At 38.9% G+C, this 23,510-nt stretch overlaps 2 protein-coding genes, 1 non-coding gene and 2 pseudogenes across 8 annotated transcripts; 3 read left to right on the top strand and 2 right to left on the bottom strand.

The window, feature by feature from the left end:
• Positions 1 to 335: 335 nt before the first annotated feature.
• On the bottom strand, positions 336 to 530 carry LOC149392349 (U2 spliceosomal RNA). The gene has a single exon (XR_016300406.1). It is a non-coding gene; the product is annotated as a U2 spliceosomal RNA (small nuclear RNA).
• A 10,850-nt stretch (positions 531 to 11,380) lies between these two features.
• LOC149392348 (Wound-responsive family protein) lies at positions 11,381 to 14,329 on the top strand. Of its 2 annotated transcripts, none has more exons than XM_089619317.1 (11): positions 11,381 to 11,701; positions 11,902 to 12,208; positions 12,394 to 12,564; positions 12,662 to 12,711; positions 12,815 to 12,871; positions 12,970 to 13,035; positions 13,133 to 13,207; positions 13,367 to 13,485; positions 13,637 to 13,728; positions 13,821 to 13,877; positions 13,976 to 14,329. In XM_089619317.1, the coding sequence occupies exons 2-10, from the start codon at positions 11,923 to 11,925 to the stop codon at positions 13,871 to 13,873; spliced, it is 969 nt and encodes a 322-aa protein (XP_089475443.1). In that variant the 5' UTR covers positions 11,381 to 11,701; positions 11,902 to 11,922; the 3' UTR covers positions 13,874 to 13,877; positions 13,976 to 14,329. The 2 variants fall into 2 exon arrangements, with proteins under 2 accessions (XP_089475443.1, XP_089475442.1); XM_089619316.1 differs by having other exon boundaries at positions 11,382 to 11,679.
• Positions 14,330 to 15,663: 1,334 nt separating this feature from the next.
• Positions 15,664 to 23,307, bottom strand: LOC149392345 (AAA-ATPase At3g50940 pseudogene; annotated as a pseudogene). Of its 2 annotated transcripts, XR_016300115.1 has the most exons (3): positions 21,828 to 23,307; positions 16,021 to 16,087; positions 15,665 to 15,892 (listed from the first exon to the last, which is right to left on the bottom strand). The product of XR_016300115.1 is annotated as an AAA-ATPase At3g50940 pseudogene, transcript variant X2 (transcript). The 2 variants fall into 2 exon arrangements; XR_016300114.1 differs by having other exon boundaries at positions 15,664 to 16,087.
• On the top strand, positions 16,073 to 19,775 carry LOC149392347 (Sec14p-like phosphatidylinositol transfer family protein). Of its 2 annotated transcripts, none has more exons than XM_089619314.1 (14): positions 16,073 to 16,449; positions 16,736 to 17,033; positions 17,135 to 17,234; positions 17,310 to 17,576; positions 17,678 to 17,755; positions 17,839 to 17,940; positions 18,030 to 18,079; positions 18,181 to 18,280; positions 18,371 to 18,469; positions 18,544 to 18,660; positions 18,750 to 18,867; positions 18,959 to 19,341; positions 19,411 to 19,485; positions 19,564 to 19,775. In XM_089619314.1, exons 1-14 carry the CDS (start codon positions 16,416 to 16,418, stop codon positions 19,582 to 19,584), a joined length of 1,842 nt encoding a protein of 613 aa, XP_089475440.1. In that variant the 5' UTR covers positions 16,073 to 16,415; the 3' UTR covers positions 19,585 to 19,775. The 2 variants fall into 2 exon arrangements, with proteins under 2 accessions (XP_089475440.1, XP_089475439.1); XM_089619313.1 differs by having other exon boundaries at positions 18,950 to 19,341.
• Positions 19,959 to 22,137, top strand: LOC149392346 (bifunctional dihydrofolate reductase-thymidylate synthase-like; annotated as a pseudogene). The gene is made up of 6 exons (XR_016300116.1): positions 19,959 to 20,463; positions 20,543 to 20,872; positions 20,957 to 21,001; positions 21,348 to 21,452; positions 21,538 to 21,641; positions 21,896 to 22,137. The product of XR_016300116.1 is annotated as a bifunctional dihydrofolate reductase-thymidylate synthase-like (transcript).
• Positions 23,308 to 23,510: the final 203 nt, after the last annotated feature.

Raw genomic sequence — 23,510 nt, 5'->3', positions numbered from 1 at the left:
TGAGTTTATTATTGTCGTTTACAAAACAAAAGATTGTTGCTAAAAATAAAACAAAAAAGGTGTAAATCAATTGGCAATTTGTGGGACTTAATCGTGGCCATTGGAAAGGTTTTCCGTTCTCTCAATACAATTCATAAATTGTCAGCTTTGAAAGCAACGTTTCTTTAGATTATTCAACTCTATGGCTATCCTTCATTGTAATATGGACTAAATGTTTGTCAACTAATCTCTTGAGGCAAAAATATCACATGAAACTAAACTTAAATTTTCATTATTACCTTCACAGATTAATTTTTTTCGTCTACGAAATGGGGCTAAATTTCATACTGGGCTTGGAGGGGTGCGCCGGCCCAAGCAGTAGTGCAAGGCATGGGCGACGCTCGTGGGCCCCAGCAGCAAGCTGCTGTGGTGGGCCCACCCCCTTAAAAAATTAATTTAATATCGTGTGGGCCAATGGCCCACATATCAGATATTAAACTGATAAGAACAGATACTACACTTGATCTTAGCCAAAAGGCCGAGAAAGGTATGATTTGTGAGGGTTACCGGTTTTGTTTTTATAACCCTTCTGCCTTTTTATTCTCTTCCTTCTTTGTCCATGTGGGACTATATATCATTATCAACATTTCAACACACAAATGATTCGAGAACTATTTTTAAAGTTGGATGATGTAAGGTGACATTACTTTTCTCAGTAACATGCATGAACATTAAAAAATCTCTTCTGGAGATGTACATTTTCTTCCTTTTATTTAATATTATATTGAAACACTTTGTCCAGGGATAAAAATCTCTTTGTTTTTTTGTTGGATGGAAAATGTACAGGTAATTGTTAAGCTTAGGAGCAGGACTCTTTTTTTTTTTCTTTTTTTTTTTTAACAAACAGTTCCGGGGACCACTTCTGGGGGAAAATTCAAGGTCCAAAAAGCATAAACATCAAACTTTTAAAAGTGTTTAGCCAAAATATGAGATACAAAATAGCAACTTCGAATGTGAAAGGTTACCTCAAACAAAACTCGAGACTAATACGGAGGATGTCGGCTATAATCATATCCGCTTTATTCGCCGGTGTGGTCTTTGTCTTGACGAGAGTCACCACTTTTTGACAAATCAAATTGTATCAAAATCAAATTTTAGCCATGCACAATAGCTAAAATCTCCACCAACTCATAACCTAAAGGATGAGCAAACGGAACAATAAACGCAACACTCGCATTGTATTATAAGTAAACGACACAATCTCAACGTTATTCGCATATTTGAAGGAAAAAAAAAAAATTTATGTCAATTTTATAAGACAACAAAGGTAGAAACAAGTCATTTAACCATGCATTATATACAAAATTTTCCTCCATGGCTTGAAATTTTAGAATCAATTCAATCGTAATTACATTCACACTTTTAGATTAACTTTCTCATCGTCGTTTTTTTTTTCTTATCATATAATCTGATTAGGCCATCAAATTGTATGGTCATCGTTTTCTATATTTAATACACAAATTGAAGCATCCTTTTTTCAAATTACTGAAACATCCTTTGGTGGCTTTAAATGAATATGACATATCTTACAAATAAAGCAATGTTTGAAAACTAAACCAATCGAATTAACTAATAATAACAAAAACGAATATGCACTTGAAAGAGGAGATCTCTGGGCAGATGTGATGTTTATGATTTCTTATAAAATATAAAAATAACCAAAAATATCATTGGGACTTTTTTTTGTCATCATATGGTGTTTATTATTACAATATTATGACTAAGTCACCTAAAATCAAGGTTTGAGTTACCGGGGTAGTCGGTGGGTTACCGCGCGATATATCGTTTATCGCTAGATTCCGGTAGTGAAACATACAAAACCGTGAAATACCTGTAAAATCAAGGTTTACCGCGCTGATACCGGTAGAGAATCTTGTAATGCAAAAAACCGGTCCGACCCAGTTCAAAATTTCATAATGCTGGGGTTTACCGCGAGAAAATCGGAGTTTACCGCGATTCTAAATAAAAATAAGAATAAAATAAATTTAAATAAAAAATAAAAATTATGAAAACTTACTTTATATTTATTTTTTATGACCTTGCGGTAAGGGGTATACTCATAAATTATGAGTCTCAGCACGATAACGGTAAACTGTATCTCAAATCTTGTATGAAACATTAGTGTAGTCAACGTTTAAAAAAAATCACAATACAGTCTATTTGATGATATGACAAGTGAAACTTTACTTTATATCGAATATACTTTTATTAATTAAGTAATTAAATTGATTTTTAAAATAATAAAATCCTAATTAATATTCGAATGCCTAATTTTAAGATAGGGTCTAGGTAATTGATAAAAATCTCAAATTCTTTCATTCCATATCAGCTTCGCGCAAGAGAGAAATAGAGCAAAATATTAAAATAAAGTCAAATACTTATTTAGTTATTTATAGAAAAATTACAATTAATGTTTGTAATTATGGTATTGTAATTAATGTTTGTAATTACAATTAATTATTGTAATTAATTTTGTTTTATAATTATTAACTGACTATGGTATTGTATGGCTTCTAAGTTATAATGGCTACGAGTCCTTTTCTATTGCAAATAAATTTGACTATCATACTAAATAAAAATTAGGAAAATAGTCAACTCCAACATTTGATATTTATAAATAGTCAAGGTTTGGTAAATCTTAAGTAAATAGCCATAAATAATGACGTGACCTAATATATGGAGGTGACTATTTATCTAAGATTTACGTTTGTAAATACATAAAAAAATGACTATTTACTTAAGATTTATCAAACGTTGGTTATTTAGCAATATCAAACGTTTAAATTAGCTATTTTTTCTAAATGGACCATATTTACATAAGATTTACCAAACGTTGGCTATTTAGTAGTATCAAACGTTTAAATTGACTATTTTCTTAATTTTATGATATTTTATAGAAAATAGAATACAAGTGGAAAAAAATGTTATAGTTGTTCTACTTTTTCTGCCACTTTTCAACGGTTTATTTCTTCTTAACTTTCTCCATAAAGGAACACTACGTCTCAATGACCTTTGGCCTATGATTATATGAAAAATTAGTCGATCTAAGTCACAGCAAACGTTGCAATTGTAATCTAGCCAACGTTTCGTTTAATTTTCGAATCTAGCCAAATTTGATGACGTGTCATATTTATGTAAGATGATATTTACTATATTAGCCTTGATTTGGTTTCAAAAATAATAGCCCACGTTTTGAAACTTGGTTTTGTAGCCGAATTTGTTATATTCGGTTTATATTTCGAATTTAAAAAAAATCTATACTTGGCAAAGTTGGTTATTGAGCGTTTTTTTCTTTAATGAACATTATAGTCGTGTAAGAAAATACAGTGTAAATGTTCGTAAATTTTTGTTAATCTCCGTTGCTTTGTTAATTTATGTTAATTATGGTAAATTTACATATGTGTAGATAGAGCCGATTTCTTTCCTTTCTTTTAATACGCATTTAATACGGTATTTTTGTTTTCTAAATTTATTTTCTAATTTTGAACGGGATTTTATCATAATTACGTGTATTCATTATCTTGTTTGACTTATTCAATCAAATAAATATTTCCTTTCCCTTTTAATTACATCACCGAATTTCATTTTATGAATTCAAAAAACTGAAATTAAATTGCTGAAATTATAGCCGTGTAAGCAAATACAGTGTAAATGTTTGTAAATTTTTATTAATCTCCGCTGATTTGTTAATTTTTGTTAATTATGGTAATTTTTTGTGCATTTATTGCATTAAATTTTCTCTTTTAATTACATCACCGAATCTCCTATTAAATTAGCTAAATATCCAATTAAATTGCGAAAAAATCTGAAATTAATTGGCTGTATACAATTCAAACCGGTCAAACGTGGGCTAGTGTTTTGATCAAGTAAGTATAAGAAAAATGGTAAATTAGGTATTTTATATCCGTAAATTTCAGTAAATGGCTAGATTGCAAAATTTACCAAACGTTGGCTAGATTCCAAAAACTATGTTTCAAAATGGCTACGTCGCTAGTTTACCGTAATAATAATAATAATAATAATAATATAATATAACTAAATAGACAATTTTAGACGTTTGAATTGATATATAGCCCAAGGAAATGACATTGTGTGTCACTACTTTAAAGCGGTAAGGCTTAAATGCTCTTTCCATTTTTTTTTTAAATATCTCTATATTTACATAAAATTTCACACTAAAAAAATACATTGATTTGAAAATAAATGTGGAATGAGACATAAATATCTACTGTTAAAAGAATGGGACAATCTAATCAATTTCCTCAAGGTTTCACCAATGTTTTGAATCAGACACTTAGTATGTCATGGGGCAATTTCATTTGATGTTTAATCACATGTTTTTCTTCATTAATGACTGCTCAAATGGATATATTGATAAAACCAAAAGTTTTGATTACAATAATGCCGCAAAAGAAATTCAAAAACTTCTACCACAAGAAAATGAAAAGTGGACAAAAAACAATAATAAATACAACAAAAATAACTTATGAGTTACCCGTATTTGCATTGCAGGTAACCAGTCATTATTTGATTACTACACAAATCAAGAGAGAAAACCTAGTCTTCGCATGTTGCAAATTGCAGTTTTATGAGTTTTGTCCGACTGAGATAAATGCCCAAAGAAAATCATATTTTAGATATGATATTCAGACATGAAGAAATATTCAAAACCAATTATGATTAAAGATCATGCGGTACAAAATAAAGATAAAAAATACCTTTCCATAGATCGAGAGTCCTCAATTAGTCGAGGTCACATGAGTCTCCGAATCTCAGGAGAAGCGACGACACCGAAGATTGAAAACCCCAGTTTTGATTTTTTTTTTTTTTTTTGAGAAAAAGTGCGGCTGTTGTTTAATCACATGTTGATCCTTATTTTTTGAAGACTTTATAAACTTTCTATAACCAACGGTTCACATATTCTGATTTATAAGACTTTATTATAGCCAAAGTTTGGCGTTAATGAATTCTTAATAAAAATTGTTGACTTATAAACATTAGCATAATCAATTTATTGTCTGAATCATAATAGCCAACGTGTCTAATTGTGCCTGAGACCAGTTATTTATTAAGAGGAAATGGCGGCATAAGTGCTCAAAGTTTTCGGGTTTTTACACTTATGTACCCAAACTTTTTTTTTCGCGGCATAAGTATCCAAAGTGGATTCTCCGTTACGCTGTAAGTGTTTTGGACGTTAAATGTAAACGGTGAGCCACGTGTCTTCATCCTACAATGTCTGAGTTTATAAATGAGAGTAAGTGACGGCACAAGTGCCCAAAGTTATCTTTTTTTTTTTTTTTGCAAGTCGAGCAGGACGACTTTATCGGAGGCTGTGATTTTATAAATGAGAGTAAAATTTTTATTTAAAAAAAATTGTTTGATGGTGGAAGCTCGAGTCATCCTTGGTGGCTAACGTGGCGAGGAACGAGACGAAGAGGCGGTGGAAGCTCGAGTCGTCCTTGGTGGCGAATCCCGTATTTTTGCTTGATGTCGCTCACGATGTCCTTGGGCTTGTTGTTTGGAGACACTTTGAGCTTCTCTTTGATGATGCTCGCCACCCAGCTCCTCGTGGCCTGGTGGTCGTTGGTGGCGGACGAGCCCTCGCAAGTGTGACCCGGGTTCATCTTCTTGATGCAGATTAGCTGAGTCGTTGAGAGACGCGACGCGTGGATTCTCCACGGGCAACCCTCCGATTTGCACTTGACCGTCATGCGGTGGCTGTCGTTCTTCTTGTACCAGAACGCGAACTGGTGGGCGATCGCGTACTTTCGCAGTGTCTCGCGGAACTCGTGGACCCCGCTGAACCACTGCCCCACGTCCGTTATGGTGTCTCGCCATTGCTGGGCTCCTTTCGCGTCCGCCGCCGATGAGTCCATGAGAGGAGGGAAGAACGACGGGGCTTCGATTACCATGCCGCCGCCGCCGGACTCGTGGTGGTTCGGGTCTTCCGGAAAGTCGTCCTGCTCGACCTGCAAAAAAAAAAAAAAATCGATAACTTTGAGCACTTGTGCCGCCATTTACTCTCGTTTATAAACTCAGACATTGTAGGATGAAGACACGTGGCTCACCGTTTACATTTAACGTCCAAAACACTTACAGCGTAACGGAGAAGCCACTTTGGATACTTATGCCGCGAAAAAAAAAGTTTGGGTACATAAGTGTAAAAACCCGAAAACTTTGGGAACTTATGCCGCCATTTCCTCATTTATTAAACAACTCATGATAAATTATGGTTTATTTGAGAAATTAATATTTTAATTTAATTTACAAATTTTCTTATTTAGTCAGTGTGAACCCAATATATTTATTTAGAGTTTGATATATATTAACGTTAACCTAGTATTCAAATCATTTGAATATTTAATATTTTGAGCGGTTTTTCATTTTGTCACTCTCCAATTGTTCGTTCTAGTAATTTTTTATTTATTTTTATATTTGTTCAATTTCGTTGAAAAATACATATTTGACAGAATTATGGAACAAGTGATCGAACTTGAATGACATTATGGATTCTGTGCTTGGAATTTTTTTTCGTGTGTGTGTGTGAGTGTTAAGTCATGTATATCTATTTGTTTGATATATATATATATATATATATATATATATATATCTATTTAATACTTAGAAGTGCCGATGACATTTTACTGTTCATTTACTGTTCATAAGAGAAGTCAATCATAATCTTCTACGTCATTATTTTGTCCAATCAAAATGATTCACCTGGGCCCAGCTCCCTGGCCCACACGCAGAAAATCCCTGAAGCCTTAGCTCTAACACGCGCGTAATTCCTCTTCTGCGCGCGTGTGAGACGAGCTGACAAACTGAGACGATCTGACGAACTGAGACTGAGACGAGCTGACGAACTGAGGGTGAGACGAGCTGACGAACTGAGGGTGAGCTCGCCTGGAGGTCGAGCTCGCCTGGGGGGTCGAGCCTGGCTGGAGGGCGAGCCTGGCTTGGAGGTCGAGCTCGCCCGGGGGGTCGAGCTCGCCCGGGGGGTCGAGCTCGCCCGGGGGGTCGAGCTCGCCCGGGGGGTCGAGATTGCCCGGGGGTCGAGATCGCCTGGGGGTCGAGATCGCCCGGGGGTCGAGCTCGCCCGGGGGGTCGAGCCTGGCTGGGGGTCGAGATCGCCCGGGGGTCGAGATTGCCTGAAGGTCGCTATCGCCCCCGGGAGTCGAGCTCGCCTGGAGGTCGAGCTTGCCTGGGGGTAGAGCTCCCTGGAGGTCGAGCTCGCCTGGAGGTTGAGCTCCTTGGAGGTCGGGTTTTCATGGAGGTCGAGCTCGCCTGGAGGTTGAGCTCGCCTGGGGGGTCGAACTCCGCGGAGGTCGAGCTCGCCTGGAGGTCGAGCTCGTCTGGGGGGTCGAGCTTGCGACATGTCTCGCCTGGTTTTTATGATTTGGCGAAGTATATTGGTCTCGAGCCTGCCGGGGGGTCGAGCTAGCCTGGAGGGTCGAGCTCGCCTGTCGAGCTCGTCTGGAGGTTAACCCTGCCTGGGAGGTCGAGCTCGCCTGGAGGGTCGAGCTCGCCTGGAGGTCGAGATCGCCTGGAGGGTCGAGCTCGCCTAGAGGTCGAGCTCGCCAGGAGGGTCGAGATCGCCGGGGGTCGGGCTCGCCTGGAGGTCGAGCTCGCCTGGAGGGTCGAGCTCGCCTGGAGGTCGAGATCGCCTGGAGGGTCGAGCTCGCCTAGAGGTCGAGCTCGCCAGGAGGGTCGAGATCGCCGGGGGTCGGGCTCGCCTGGAGGTCGAGCTGGAGGGGGGGTGGGTCGACCAGGGGGGTCGAGCTCGCCTGTCGAGCTCGTCTGGAGGTTAACCCTGCCTGGGAGGTCGAGCTCGCCTAGAGGTCGAGCTCGCCTGGAGGTTGAGCTCGCCTGGAGGGTCGAGCTCGCCTGGGGGGGTCGAGCTCCTTGGAGGTTAAGCTCGCCTGGAGGTCGGGCCTTCATGGAGGTCGAGCTTGCCTGGAGGTTGAGCTCGCCTGGAGGCCGAGCTTGCCTGGGGGGTCGAACTCCCTGGAGGTCGAGCCTTCATGGGAGGTCGAGCTCGCCTGGGGTAGAGCTCCCTGGAGGTCGAGCTCGCCCGGGGGGGGGTGGGGGGGGTGGTCGAGCTTGCCTGGAGGATCAAGCTCGCCTGGAGGTCGAGCTCGTCTGGAGGTTAACCCTGCCTGGGAGGTCGAGCTCGTCTGGAGGTTAACCCTGCCTGAGAGGTCGAGCTCGCCTGGAAGGTCGAGATCGCCTGGAGGGTCGAGCTCGCCTGGGGGTCGAGCTCGCCTGGAGGACCGAGATCGCCGGGGGGTCGAGCTCGCTTGTCGAGCTCGTCTGGAGGTTAACCCTGCCTGGGAGGTCGAGCTCGCCTGGAGGGTCGAGATCGCCGGGGGGTCGAGCTCGCCTGTCGAGCTCGTCTGGAGGTTAACCCTGCCTGGAGGTCCTCGCCTGGGGGTCGAGTTCGCCTCGGGGGTCGAGCTCGTCTGGGGGGTCGAGTTCGCCTGGGGGTCGAGCTCACCTGTCGAGCTCGTCTGGAGGTTAACTCTGCCTGGAGGTCGAGCTCGCCTCGGGGGTCGAGCTCGCCTGGGGGGTCGAGTTCGCCTGGGGGTTAACGCTGCCTGGGAGGTCGAGCTCGCCTGGGGGTCGATCTCGGGTCTAGCCTGGCCTGGAAGGCGAGCCTGGCTGGAGATCGAGCCTTCCTGGAGGTCGAACTCGCCTGAGGGGTCGACCTCCTTGGAGGTTGAGCTCGCCTGGAGGTTAACCCTGCCTGGGAGGTCCAGCTCGCCTAAAGGTCGAGCTCGTCTGAAGGTCGAGCTGGCCTGGAGGTCGAGATCGCCTGGAGGTCGAGCTTGCCTGGGGGTCGATCTCGGATCGAGCCTGGCCTGGAGGTTAACCATTTATACTTAGTTAAATACGTGCGTTAGCACGTGGTACAATCTAGTATATATATATATAAGTTCTTCTTCTTCTAATATTTTTTAATTATAAAATTTCAAGCACAGCTTGAACAATTTCAGAGGCTGTGGACATTGAAGAACAAGATCGGGACTGGCGTGGCTTAGGATTAGTAATGAAATATGCATGCTTGGTGGCTATTTTTTTTTTTTTAAATCTTTGTTGTTACTATGAAATTCATTGTACTATATGTGGTCATTAAAACCTGATATGTAAAAAAAAGACGAGTTCTACTATGAGATTGCAAATAAAGAACATAAAATTTACTGATTCAAGAGTAAATCGATAATATATTTACCAAAATTAACCATTATTTACAATGACATACAAAATTAACCATTATTTACAATGACATACAAAATTAACCATTACCAAAACTATAAACATATATAAATATGTAAGACTACGAAGTTTCAACTATTTCCTTTTTTAATATGATAATTTGAAGAATATGGGAAGCGAGAGAGAGAATATTCTAAATTAACTATTGCTAAAACGTGAGTGTAAATAACTAATTGCTAAACAATTAATATATTTTTATTGTATTTTTCATTTATTATATTTTTATTCAATAATCGGGAAAAGTGGACTACGAGACCTTTTTATGGGTAAATATAACATCAATTTTCTCAAAACGTGTGCTACATGTCATTTTCGTATGCCTGATTATTAAAATGTATTATAGAAATTTATTAAGCGTTTATTTATGTTAATGACTATTTTAAAAAGTATAAGAATATTAGTTAAATAGCAAAATCCACGTACTAATTTACTACTTAGTGCTATATTCACCAGATAATTATATTTCTATTTTTGAAATTTCCCTTTGAATCTATTGAATTGAGGACATTCTTAACTCTTCTAACAATTTTCGTGATAGCTAATTTTTCAATGAGTATATTAAGATCACATGCTTCTATCAAGTATTTTATTCAAACTAAAAAATACATGTAAATTTTGTTAAAAAAGTGACTTTATTTTATTTTTGAAAGACGTTTAACGAAATAAATAATAGCATTGTTAGAATATATTATACATTAATTATAAAATTGAAATTTTTAACTTTCTTGAAAATATATTTAAAAATAACTTACATGTACTACACACAATAAATTTTAAAATTGAGGTGTGAAGAATAAACTCGTGGCATTTACTTAAACTTTTCAAATGTTCCCTGTTTTCTACGCATAAATAACGCATAGTAGCTGGCGACAGAATATTGTTAAAATATAAAATTGTGATGTTTGGATGTTTCACAAAACACTCAAATATCATATTGTTTTGCCAATATATTCGTTTATTTTTTTAATTCAATCACAAAGTTTAGATTCTTGCACTTATTCGATCGTTTCTCATATAGGACAATTAGCTTTAACAATTGTATTGTTTTTATTTTTTATTTTATTTATAGAATTAAACTGCGTACAATTATATCGAATTCCAAATTGCATAGTTGGAAATAATCTATATATTTTGAGCAGAATTAAGATTAGAATCAGGCATTTTCATACAATTTTTTTCTACTTAGACAATAACAGGATAATTACTTAACCGTCTTATCTAAAACACTGAATTTGTTGCAATCTGTTGGATTTTTAAAATTTTATTTTTTAGATTTTGGGGTCCTCCTCCTTTCAAAAAAAAAAAAAAAAAACCTCGCAACGAATTCCTGATGACGCTTCATATAGCTGTGCGGTTTGGATATTTGGATTTTTTTGGACGGAAATATTATTAAAAAAAGAAAAATACCGGAAATTAAATTAAAGGATATATATATATATTCCTTAAAAAAAAGATCGATATAGATATTTTGGGAGAGGAAATACCTTATCCAAATCAGCTAGGCGAGAAGGACACGTGTAAGCCTATAGGACAATCGATTTAGTCGGCCGCCGGCACTCTCTTCAGGGATGACGTCACATTAGACGAAAACCGGGTTTATCCACTTTTGTGAAAGTTCACTTCTACCCCTCTATCCTGACCCACAAAAATATATTGTTATTGGTTTCCACTTGTACAGTGATGTCAGAAATATCTACTAATAGTTTTTTCTAGCTCATTATATACATTTTGTGACATTATTACCTTCATTATCTTTATTTATTTGACTTGATCTTCATGCAACGAAGATTTTGTGGACTTTCATCAATCATCAGCATATAAATTCCTATTTTTTTTTTCTTGAAATGTAACAAATTTTTTTTTTTTTTTTTTTTTTTTTTTTTAAATTATAACAATTCCGTTGTTGGGAGAGAGAACCAGATAAACCGCAAAACTAAATGAGATACAATATCAACAAGATGATTTTTAGAGGGACATGGCAGTAAATTTATAATTAACATGATTGGAATATAAGATGTTTATCTAGTAGAGAGCAATAGCAATGGAAGCATTGAATATAGAAATAAGTTATTAAAATAAAACTATAATATAAAAAGAGAAGAATCTCTTATCTTCTCTTCCATCTCTCATTCCTCTTTATCCGATCATCCTCTTGTCGGTCTTTTCTTTCACTACAAGTTCTCTTAGCTCTCTCTCTCTTCATACCCATTTTCCAACCTATTTTCCGAAAATCAGAGTTTCGATCTCTACAAACTCTATTTTCCACTTAATTCATTACTGAATTTCACTCTATTGCGTTCGGATTCCTGATTCCCGTCGAGTCTCTTGAACACGCTTCGTTGATCACAGAATTTCTTGCTTTGATCGGTGTGATAAAGGCTTTATTGCTGTAAAATTCATTTTTAATTCAAAAGCTAGAGTAGAGAATTATCAATTTCTAAATCAAATTCAAATTTAATCCATATATGATTCATGATCTGGTAAAAATTAAATAGTCTCACTGAGAAGCAAAGTCTAATCGACAGTCAAAAGTTGAAAACCTTCTGATAATAAAAGCGAAATCTATTGTCTGTCGTCTTTGATTGGCAGGTTTTCGCTAGATTTTCGAAGATGGCGTCTCTGCAAGGACCGGTGATTTGTCCGGCGATCAGCGCGAAGAAGAACGGTTTTAACTCCGTGCCGACGAAGGCGAGGCTTACGAAAACCGAGTTTTGGGGATTGAAAGGGATCGATCGCGGGATCACGAAGGCAGGTCTCGTCACGCGCCAATCGGGAGCGCGTAGGTGTACGAAGATCAGCTGCACTTTCAGCTCATCGTCCAACGGAAACGGAAGCACCGCCGAGAATTTCAACCTGAACGACGAGGACTACGTTAATTCCACCGTGGTCGAAGCTGGTACGTATATTCCGATTCAAACTCCGTTTGCGTTATATTTTAAAGTTCAATGAATACAGTGTGAGAATTGAATTTGATGACTATTTTTCATTCAAACATTCACACACATATGGATATAGTGTATAATTTTGATTATAATGAAAATTGAAGCATGAATTACAAATAAATCCTTTGATGGTGTGTAGTTGAGGTGAAGAGTGGAGTGGAAGGTTTCATGATAAAAATGAGAGACGGAAGGCACTTGAGATGCGTGCACAACAATCCACAGGGCGGCCATTTGCCCGACTACGCTCCTCATCCCGCCATCGTCTTGAAGATGGAAGACGGAACCGGTCTTCTTCTTCCGATCATCGTCTGTAAGTTCTCTCTTTCGCTCTTAGATTAATCTGTCTTAGTGTATGTGTGTGTATATGTGTGTGTGATAATGAAGTGTTGGAATATGGTTTGCCACAGTGGAGATGCCCAGTGTCTTGCTCATGGCAGCAGTGCGAGACGTTCAAATCGTATGTGTTTCTTTTTTATTTTTCTTTCGGATATCGATCCTCGCCTGAGATCATCTGTATGATTACTGATATGATACTACGCTGTGTCCTTTTGGTTTTGCAGGCTAGGCCTACACTTTATCAAGTCGTCAAAGAGATGGTTGATAAAATGGGATATGAAGTATGTTGATATTGCTTTCATTTGTTCATTTTACAATGTGCCAATGCTGCTCTGTTCTGAATGCTTTTTTAAGATATGGGTTTTTGCCTTTAATTCAGGTTAAGCTCGTTAGAGTCACTAAGAGGGTTCACGAAGCATATTTTGCTCAGTTATATCTCACCAAGGTATATATATCTATATATACGTAAGAAATATACTATCATGGTTGGTTTTGAATGCTAAAAAAATGTTGATGGTGAGTTGGAATGGATGTTGGCGCAGGATGGTGATGAGTCAGAGTGCATCAGCTTTGACCTACGTCCTTCGGATGCCATCAACATTGCTGTTAGATGCAAGGTAATAATATATGATTAATTTCTACACTTTTGGTTTTTGATTCCTATTAATCAGCATTTGGATTTTGACTTTGAGTATTATTTGACGATTAAGAGGTTTTCCAACCGTAAGCCAAAATGATAATCTAGGCTGATCGATTGGGTGTGTGATTACGTGCAGGTTCCGATACAAGTCAACAAGTACCTCGCGTACAGCGATGGTATGAGAGTTGTTGAATCTGGGAAGTTATTAGCACACACCCCTGCTTCAGATGGCTTATTATTCACTGAACTAGACCGGTGAGTTGATTCGCTTACTATGTTCCGCATTGTGATTTTGATGCTAATAACGATGATGTCGAAACAGGTTTTGTGTTATAATGTTTTTCTTTTTTTTCTTTTTGGTCTTGGAATATGATCGCATATTAAGTAAAAGATGTTTAAGTTTCAGGCCCAATGGCAAGCCGTGTGTTGAAACCAAGGAATTCAACCTTGTACGCAATATGCTGATCGCGGCTGTTGAGGAGCGCTACAGAGATGCTGGTAATAATACGTTTTTTTCAAACGCTAAATCGAAGAATGTATCGGTTTAAGTATTTAAGTTTCACTTGTGAAACTTGTATATTGCCGTGCAGCTCAGTGGAGGGACAAACTCAGCCAACTCCGCTCTAGGAAGAACTTGGCTTAACAAAGTAATTGGCCTTATTTTTTTCATCTGATATTCAGATTTTGTTTCTGCGACCTAAAAAGTTAACAATGCCGCTATGTGATTTTCCTTTTGGTTTTCCAGGCCTCGCCGGAATGTTAACGCTGTACATAGACACGATTGTTCAGAGCTCGATACCCCGGGCCACATCAGGGAGGTCATCAATGGTGTCACTTCCATGCACTTATGTTATATATATATATATATGTATATTTAGGAACTTGTGAATATATAATCTACATATATTTATGTATAGACGAACTTTACTGCTGCTCTATTTTCAAAACAAACAAGAGAGTCTATGTCGATTGTTCTGTTGGATTGGGTTAAATCCTGAACTCCTAATGCTTTTCTTGCCACAAACATTCAACAACTTGATTGTCACTGACTCTCAATGTTGCCGATAATATACAAAAATTGAGAAGCTTCCTTGATCAATTTGCAATCTTAAAATATTAAAATCAATCTGTATTGTTACGGTAAGATTAGCTATATTCTAGAAGTACCAAGCACGCACCGTGAATGTAAATACATTAACATTAAGATATATAAATAATTATATTTAAATACAATTGATAAAAAAAAGTATTGAATTGAGTTGTTGAAAAAGCATAGTAAGAAATAAATGATGTTTGTTTGCTCCCAAGTTTCAAACCATATTCTAAATTTAATTAATGAATAAAAAATTTTATTTTTTGATGAAGTAGTGAGAAATTTAAATACGGAAAAGCCTATTAATCTATTGAAAGTTAAAAAGTATGAAATTTATTATATATAGTAAAAAAGTGCTGTACTATATGCTAATATTTTTCTCTCTAGTTCTACTGATCCTACATGAGTAGGAACTGTAGGATAATTGATGATTTGGCACCACAACTTCTGTGATCCAAATATCTTGATGGACCATATTTCAAGCTGTACTTTGGAATTATTCAAAAAAGTCGTGTGATATTTTGTTGGCTGGATGAGAGAAGGAGAAGGACAAAGCACATGATTTTTTTTTTATTATGAATAGGTTGTATTACTCAAAGCAATTACAATGCAGTTTGTTCGGTTGTTCCTTAAAAGTCGTCATGCTATTGCGTGTCGGCTTTTGTACAGAGCAAGCATGATTTCTCTGATTTATAATTTATTCTAGTTTTGAAAGAGTCACGCTTTATCATTAAATATCGGATTACTCGTCCTCTCGCCATAAAATATCTCAAGTTGGAAATTATAATGGCTGCGTTTTGTCGTAGTTTTGCTTTTTAAAAAAATGATTTTAAAACAGTTGTACCAAAAAACTGTTGTTTTAAAAAACAGATGAGTGTTTGGTAAACTATTGTAAAATAGCTGTAGTTGTTAACAAAAGCTGATTTAGTGTTTGTTAAAATATATATTAATATTTATTTGTAATAATTATTTATATAAAATGTAATTAATAATAAAAATAAGATATATTTTGGTATATAAAAAATATATCAAAGTGGGTGTCTATAGAATGTAAAAAATAAATTATAAATTTTGGTGACGTCAAAAAAATTATTTGATAAAAGCATATAAAGATAATTAGAATTAAAAGTTAGTGTAAGAGAAAATAAAAGTCAAGAGAGAGAAACTACAAACCAAAAACTAAAGCTGTTTTTTAGTTAAAATATTCAAAAACACTTTTTAGCTTTTAGAAAAAACAATTTTACCAAACACTTTAATATGATTTAACTTTTAAAAAAAACTAAAATCAAGTTTAACAAGCTGAGCCAAACGTAGCCGCTATTTGAAACGAAGAGTTTGATTAAAGTAAAGAGAATCAATTCTGTTTTGCTCCAACTTTCCGCAAAAGAAACTACAAGACATGATTTAGTGAAAAACAGAAATGAGAGTTCGAGGAAATAAAACGGTGAAACGGTAAAGTCAAAGGACTCCCAGATTCTCCCGCCAAGAGCCCCACCTTATCACCACGTGGCAGCATCTGGGGCGACATTTGTACCCAATAGCCATCGAGCAATCCTAATAATAAACAATCTGATAAAAAAATAAAATAAATAAACATGTTTATATCACGGCAAATAATTAAACAAAAAATATCTCACTTTTTTCCCAATCTGTCCTCAAAATCCAAAAAAAAAAAAGAAAAGAAAATAAAAATAGACCTTTCACTTTCGCTTTGCTTTCAGTTTCACTTTGGCCTATCTTCTCTCTTCTTGGCTTCGTCTAAGTCTACAGACACAGTAAATAACATTCAATCATTTTATTAAATAAATAATTAATAAAGAATCTGACTGGCGTTCAATCTTTCCCCCCGAAGAAGAAGCCTTTTCAACAGAGCAATAATTCAGGGAGAGAGAGAGAGATTCACAACGCGACATTTAACACTGAGACAAAGCCATCACTGTCTCTGTCCATTTCTCCTTTTAACGCACCTTGATTTCCCTGCCACAAACCCTAGTTTTCCATTGTCTCTGTATATCTATCTCATGCCAACTCGCTTCTTCCAGAACCTTTGCTTTCTTTCCTGATCCAGAACCTCGACCGTCGCTCCGCTCCCATGTCAGGTCCGCTTGATCGATTCGCTATGCCATGTGAGTTCCTTATTCACCGCTCTGATTTGAATTTGAATTTTATTTCATTTCTCTGTTCTTGTACGTAATTGTTTCCCGAATTTTCAACGACTTATAAGTGTTCTATAATTGAGTGCGAGAGAATTTCGTCGCACGGCTTTCAATTCCGAGTTAATGTCGTCAATCTTTACAAGTTATGTAAAGATTGATCAAGGATCTAGGTGAATGAAGTGTATAAAAGAGGTTTAAGATGGATGTTTTTTTTTCAACTCTATAGCACTGAGTTAATGTGTGTGAATCTTAACAGGCTTTGAGGGGTCCTCTGGCAACGATGAAAAAAAGGAGAGAAAATCGGATTTTGAGATATCGGAGGACGAAAAGAAGACGAGGATGGGGAGCCTGAAAAAGAAAGCCATAAACGCGTCGAGCAAATTCAGACACTCTCTGAAGAGAAAGAGCAGAAAGAACAGTCTCCAAGGCAGGTCTTTATCGATCGAAGATGTTCGTGACGTCGAGGAATTGCAGGCCGTGGATGCGTTTCGCCAATCCCTAATACTGGACGAGTTGTTGCCGCAAAGACACGACGACTATCATACCTTGTTGAGGTTCTTCTTTTTTTGTTTTTATTTCACCTTATAATCTCGAATTCAAGACTGATAAGAGAAATGTTCCGTGTGATTTAGCATCTAGAGATGTTTTCTTGTAGATTCTTGAAAGCAAGGAAATTCGATATTGAGAAAGCAAAACACATGTGGGACAACATGATCCAATGGAGGAAAGACTTTGGCACTGACACGATTCTGGAGGCAAGATTTTCATACTTTTTTGTTGTTGTTGGCATGCAATGTGAATAAGAAGGAAAAGAAGTGGTTATTTCCCAGGACTTTGAGTTCAGCGAGAGGAACGAAGTTATGAATCACTACCCTCAGGGTTATCACGGTGTGGACAAGGAAGGAAGACCGGTTTACATTGAAAGATTGGGAAAAGTCGACGCCGGAAAACTCTTGCATGTGACGACCTTGGAGCGGTATGTGAAATACCATGTTCAGGAGTTTGAAAAGTGCTTTTCCATCAAGTTCCCAGCTTGCTCTGTCGCTGCAAAGAGACACATAGATTCAAGCACCACGATTTTAGACGTCCAAGGCATTGTATGATCTATTTTTTTTTCTATTTCTTTCTTTTTTATATGCTTTTTGGTTTAGACAGACTCTTATGCTATATGTGTGTTTTGGGTATCTAAATGTTTTAGGGTTTTAAAAACCTAACAAAGTCAGCCAGAGAGCTCATAACCCGCTTGCAGAAAATTGATAATGACAACTATCCCGAGGTATGTTGAATTTATCAATTCGCTCTGATTCTCGGTGTAAATGGAACTTTTTGCATCCTCACGCGTTGATAAAATTTGTGCAGACACTTTGTAGAATGTTTATAATTAATGCTGGTCCCGGATTTAAGCTGCTATGGAACACAGTCAAAACATTTCTTGACCCACGAACGACAGCAAAGATTCACGTATGTGTTAAGATTTTATGGGAGTTTCCTATAGTTCACTTACGTCATGGAATCGTAGTTACCTCACTGATATCGGGAGTTTCTTTCAGGTTCTGGGTTACAAGTTTCAGAGCAGATTGCTTGAAATAATTGATGCCAGGTAATCGGTGTTTCTACCCATGTCCCAGTCAATCATGTTGAAAGTTGAAACAATTGATATATATATTTTTTTTTTAAACTCATAAAGTGGCACTCTTTCAGTGAGTTGCCAGATTTTATGGGTGGTACTTGTACCTGTGCCGAGCAGGGTGGTTGTATGAGGTCTGACAAAGGGCCTTGGAACAATCCAGACATAATTAAGGTAGGTTTCGAACTCAAAAAGCTCAGGCAGTTTCTATCGCCTAAGCATATTTCGGAAATCTTATTTAATGTTTGATTGACTGCATATCAGATGGTGGTTGATGGAGAGGCGCGATGTTATAGGCAAATTGTAACAGTTTCAAACAGTGATGGGAGAGTGATTGCTTGTGATAAGCCTCGTTTACCAATGGTATTTTTTTTTTAATTGTTAGACTAATGCTTTGCTACGCAAAGTTAACGGCGGTTTCCGTATTCTGGGCTCAGGTGATGAGAAGTAGCGATACATCCACCGCGGAGTCGGGATCCGAAGTGGAAGAAATAGGGTCTCCGAAAGTTACCAAAAGCTTGTCTCTGCCTACACTGACACCTGTCACTGAAGAAGTAAGTTCTTTCACACTGGCTAAAAACTAAATAGATATGTTAAATGATTTTTAATATTTAATTTTTTTTTAATAATAATGTTTGGTTAGACAAGAGTGGGCGGGAAGGTGAGCAGCGCATGTGGGTTGTCCGATTACGACGAGTACATTCCGATGGTGGACAAGGCTGTCGATGTGGCTTGGGAAAGCAAACAAGTTCAGCGACCAGGTTTGAATCATCGTTCAAAATCAAGTTTCTCCACGTGTTTATTATTATTATCGTGATGGATATGAATTTAATTCTCGAGAAGCCATGGCAGGAACACCTTCGGCGGTAAGCGGAGGAGATAAAACACCCGGCGGAATATTTCTGCGTTATTGGGCTGTGCTTTTGGCCGTATTCGCAGTCCTCGTTACTCTCTTCCGTTCGTTCGTCGTTCAAGTGAGCGATAAGGTCAACAACGCTGGTCGGCGCGGCGAGGTGGGTGTTGAATCGCCGTCCCCGGCTCTTCCTCTTCCTTGTGGAGTTATTAGCAAGGACGAGCTGGTTTTGTCGGCGTTGAAGAAGCTGAGCGAGCTCGAAGAGAGGGTCAATAAGCTGCAAGATAAGCCCTTTCAAATGCCTTCCGAGAAAGAAGAGCTTCTCAACGCCGCTGTTTATCGTGTCGATGCGTTAGAGGCCGAGCTCATTGCTACTAAAAAGGTTGATACACCTCTCTCTCTCTCTCTCAAGATATATCTCTAGTTGCTAAGTTTGTTTGTGATGAACCAGGCTTTACATGAAGCGTTAATGAGGCAGGAAGAATTGCTGGAGTACATGGATAGACGAGAACAGGCTAAACTGAGTGTAAGTTTGTATAGATTTTTTTTTAAGTAAACACTCGAAATATGATTTGCCTGGACTAATCTTGTTATTTCTCTGCAGAAGAAGAGGTGGTGCTGTTAGAATTTCATGTACAGAGGAAGCGACGGCTTTTACATATAAATCGAAATATATGCTTGTATATTTGCCATGTGTATTTGTGTAAATGGAAGAGCCGCTTTTGGTTTGATCCGATCATTATTATATTCCTCGAATTTCTCATGGTCTCCATTTGCGTTTAGTGTGTAAATTTGAGTTGCTTTTCTTGTCTAAAATATGATATGCTTGGTGGCCCAAGTATAAAATATAATTGCACAATTTGCTTCAATCTATTATAATCCAGATTTGCCTGTCTATGCATTATTCATCGTTCGGCTCAAAAGCTTTCACATATTTTCGAATCAAAACATTTCATAAGTTTCCACTCTCTCTCTCTCTCTCTCTCTCTTTCTCTCTCCAAGTCTCTTGGTTGAAGGAATTAGGTCAAACCATGAATAGACTCGGCAACCAAATTTTTCGAAGCTCCTCCAAAATTCACTTTCGCCGGAGCTCAAGATTCTCAGTGCTCGCCGGCGACCATGAAGCTCCCACCACCGCGCCGAGAACGTATCAGGTAGTGGTTGCGGCGACTCAGAACATGGGAATCGGAAAGGATGGAAGGCTTCCATGGAAGCTTCCGTCTGACCTCAAATTCTTCAAACACATAACCGCAACGACGTCGGATCCGAATAAAACGAACGCCGTCGTGATGGGAAGAAAAACCTGGGAAAGCGTACCGACTCAGTTTCGCCCTCTACCTGCTCGACTAAATGTCGTCCTCACTCGCAGCCTTGATTTTAATGCGTATGCACATAATGTCGTTTCTTACCGAAGTATTGGATCGGCTTTGGCATCGCTAGCTTTGCCTCCTTATTGTGAATCTATTGAAAAAGTGTTCGTCATCGGAGGAGGAGAGATATTCAGGTTAGTCCGTCCGTATCCAGATCTTCAAGCTCTATGAACTTCGAATCTGAGTTGTTATTTATGGCGATTTGGATGACAGGGAAACTCTTAATGCTCCGGAATGCGATGCCATACACATTACTGAAATAGAGACTAGTATTGATTGCGATACATTCATTCCCGCCATTGACCGGTTCTCGTTCCGACCTTGGTGTTCATCCGAGCCGTTGGTGGAGAACGGTGTCCGGTTTAGTTTTGCTACTTATGTTCGCGCCGATTCCGATAATTATTACAACTTATTGCCGAGGACGATACTCGAGAGCCACGGCGAGTATTAGCGTACCTGAAACTTCTTCGAGAAATCGCCTTGATTTGCTCTCATCGTGATGAAAAGTTGAGAGATCATGTCTTGCTTAGGTCTGATTGCGAGGTATATCACGCTACTTTGACATCCTCAATTGTTCTTCTCATCGCTATGATAATGTAACATCATTCAATATTTTTAACTCCTCAGATGAAATTCAATCTTCGGAAATCATTTCCTCTCCTCACATCCCAGGTCCGTGGTGATATAAATATCTGTATCTAAAACTTATTTGCTATTGCGGTGTGATTAGCTTTGTGTCTCGTATCACGGAGAGTTTCTTGGAATCAAATGATTGAAGAACTCTTTAGGTTTAGAAGCCAAAGTTATGATCAGTTATCAGATGTTATTAAAAAGATCAAGAACCTCCAACACAATAACCCCATTGTCTTGTCACCACGAGACCCGTCAGATCTCAGGCTAGAGGTGACAAACATGATGCACATATATATATATATATATATATATATATTATATTTTAAAATGTTAAATTCATAAATTCTTATCTAAAAAATGTTGTGTTGATAATAGTAATTTACAGTTCTGTGTAGCCAGCGGAGAGCTATCTTGTGAAGCGTACGAACCCTTTGGAGACATTGTTCTCTCTGTTCTGTTGTCCATCGCATCTTATACTCTATTGACTCGCGTAATCGCTCATCTTTGTTGTATAATTTCTATGAAAGATAGCTTTAAGAATTTTCATCAATGGCATCTAAGTAATTCCGACACAGATCTCGTTGCTGTTGGTTTTATTTACAAACTCGGTGAAGCTCGTGTGGATAGCACTCACCTCAACAACACTGTTCAACACCTGATTCTTTCCAAACCTTTCCCAGTAAGTTATTTTTCCAAACCCTAGACTGATAAACTAATTGAATAGTGTTGAATATATCTCTACATTTTGCTATTTCTAGATTTTGAAGATAAATTATGAGTAGAAAAAATGACATTCTCTACATTTTCTTATTTGTAGATTTTGAAGATAAATTCGAGTAAAAAAATGACATAAACTCATTCATACCTGAAGACTTTGAACTTGCTGGTTTTGATTTATGATCATACGCTCTCTGAATTTTCCTTGCTCTGAAGAAAGTAGATGAGGCCTTCAAGCGAAACCTCGGGATCGTCGCTCTTCATAAGCTCGCCTCCGATCTCCGCCGGTGTAGCCCTGACCTTCCTCAGAAGCCCCTCGATCTCATCGAAAACCGAGCTTTCCTTGACTCGCAAGTAATTCCAGGCTAGGGTTTTGAACCCCTCGAAATCGCAGTACGACATGTGGATATGGAGGTCCATACGGCCCGGCCTCAGAAGCGCCGGGTCAAGCTTTTCCTTGTGGTTCGTCGTGAAGATAACGATCCTCTCGTCTCCGCAGCTCGACCACAGTCCGTCGATGAAGTTCAACAGCCCCGAGAGAGTGATCTTCTCGTCGTAATCGCCGCCGCCAGGGGAGTCGGTCTCGTTCCGGTTCCGCAGATCGATCGAGCAGTCGATGTCCTCGATCACGAGGATCGACCGGTTCTTCATCCCGATCAGCAATCGCCGGAGATCCGAATTGCACTGGACTTCCTTGAGATCGAGGTCGTAGACGTCGAAGACGAGGTGGTTCGCCACGGCCGCGACCAGGCTCGACTTTCCGGTCCCGGGCGGTCCGTACAGCAAATAGCCTCGCTTCCAAGCTTTTCCCACCCGCCGGTAATACTCCTTCCTTGCCGTGAATCTCTCGAGGTCGTCGACCAGAGCTTTCTTCGCGCCGGAATCCATGGCCATCGTCTCGAAAGTGGCCGGATGGTCCAAATTTATCCCGCTCCAGTAGTCGGTCCCACTGTAATCCACCGTGTGAAGCCTCACGGGCTTTCTCCGCTCCTCGATCTCCTTGGCCTTCTCGAGAACGTAAGGCAGGTAAAGCTCCAACGCCTTTTCCTTGAACTTCTTGTGAAAGCTCAGCTCGTATCTCCGAGCCTCGGAGATCGCGGCGCTCTGATCGAGCTTCGAGGCCGAAGAACCCGACCTCTCGATCTTCGAGGAAGCCAGGACCCACGTGAACTTGGCTCCGTCGAAAGAATCGACCAGCTCTTGATCTTTATCGATCGTCACGGAAAAATTCTTCTCCTTCTCCGATATGTTGACTTTGATTCTGTGCGCGGAAGAAGACGACAAAGCGTTTCCCAAGTAGACGTTCGTGGCTTTGAATAGTTTGTTAGGGGTTAGGGCATCGAACTCGTCGACGACGATGGTGAGGTCGGAGGAGAGCCACGTGGAGAGCTTGCGGAGGCGCGTGCGGAGCGCGTCGGGGATTAGGTCGTCGGCGATGCTTTTGATCAGAATCACCGACGCGGTGATCGTCGCAGCCGCCGATATGATTGCCTTGGACGACGGTATTAATTCCTCTGAATACCACATCTCTGTCTATTTTTTTCTAAACTGTAATTCATACAAACCGATGTTTTTTTTTTTTTTTTTTTTTTTTTTTTTTTTTTTTTTTTTTTGTAAGAAGAAGACGAAGAAGGTTTTAGAAGGGTTTAAGGTTTGCGTTTCTACTACTTTCCTCGCTTGGATTACGATATAGCACATGGGCCGAATCTTAAAAGAGCCCGGGCTGAGTCTATGAAGAGCCCATATAAAGTACTAGATCTCAGCCCAAAATCGTTAATTTCCCAAGGGATTATTCCTATTCTATACCAAGATTTTGGACCAAAATCTACTA

The sequence above is a fragment of the Urtica dioica genome, chromosome 7 (genome assembly GCF_054948205.1).
Source record: "Urtica dioica subsp. dioica isolate 48M chromosome 7, U.dioica_male_clone48M_v1_H2, whole genome shotgun sequence".
NCBI classification, from domain to species: Eukaryota; Viridiplantae; Streptophyta; class Magnoliopsida; order Rosales; family Urticaceae; genus Urtica; species Urtica dioica.
This window is presented reverse-complemented; position numbering and strand designations above follow the sequence as displayed.

Excerpts from the sequence above, each read along its gene's own strand:
- LOC149392348 (XM_089619317.1), top strand. The coding sequence starts at position 11,923 with ATGGCGTCTCTGCAAGGACCGGTGATTTGTCCGGCGATCAGCGCGAAG. Across the intron at positions 13,208-13,366 it reads ACATTGCTGTTAGATGCAAG|GTTCCGATACAAGTCAACAA; the intron begins GTAATAATATAT and ends GATTACGTGCAG. Across the intron at positions 13,486-13,636 it reads TTATTCACTGAACTAGACCG|GCCCAATGGCAAGCCGTGTG; the intron begins GTGAGTTGATTC and ends TTTAAGTTTCAG.
- LOC149392347 (XM_089619313.1), top strand. The coding sequence starts at position 16,416 with ATGTCAGGTCCGCTTGATCGATTCGCTATGCCAT. Across the intron at positions 18,080-18,180 it reads CTTGAAATAATTGATGCCAG|TGAGTTGCCAGATTTTATGG; the intron begins GTAATCGGTGTT and ends GCACTCTTTCAG. Across the intron at positions 18,661-18,749 it reads TGACACCTGTCACTGAAGAA|ACAAGAGTGGGCGGGAAGGT; the intron begins GTAAGTTCTTTC and ends ATGTTTGGTTAG.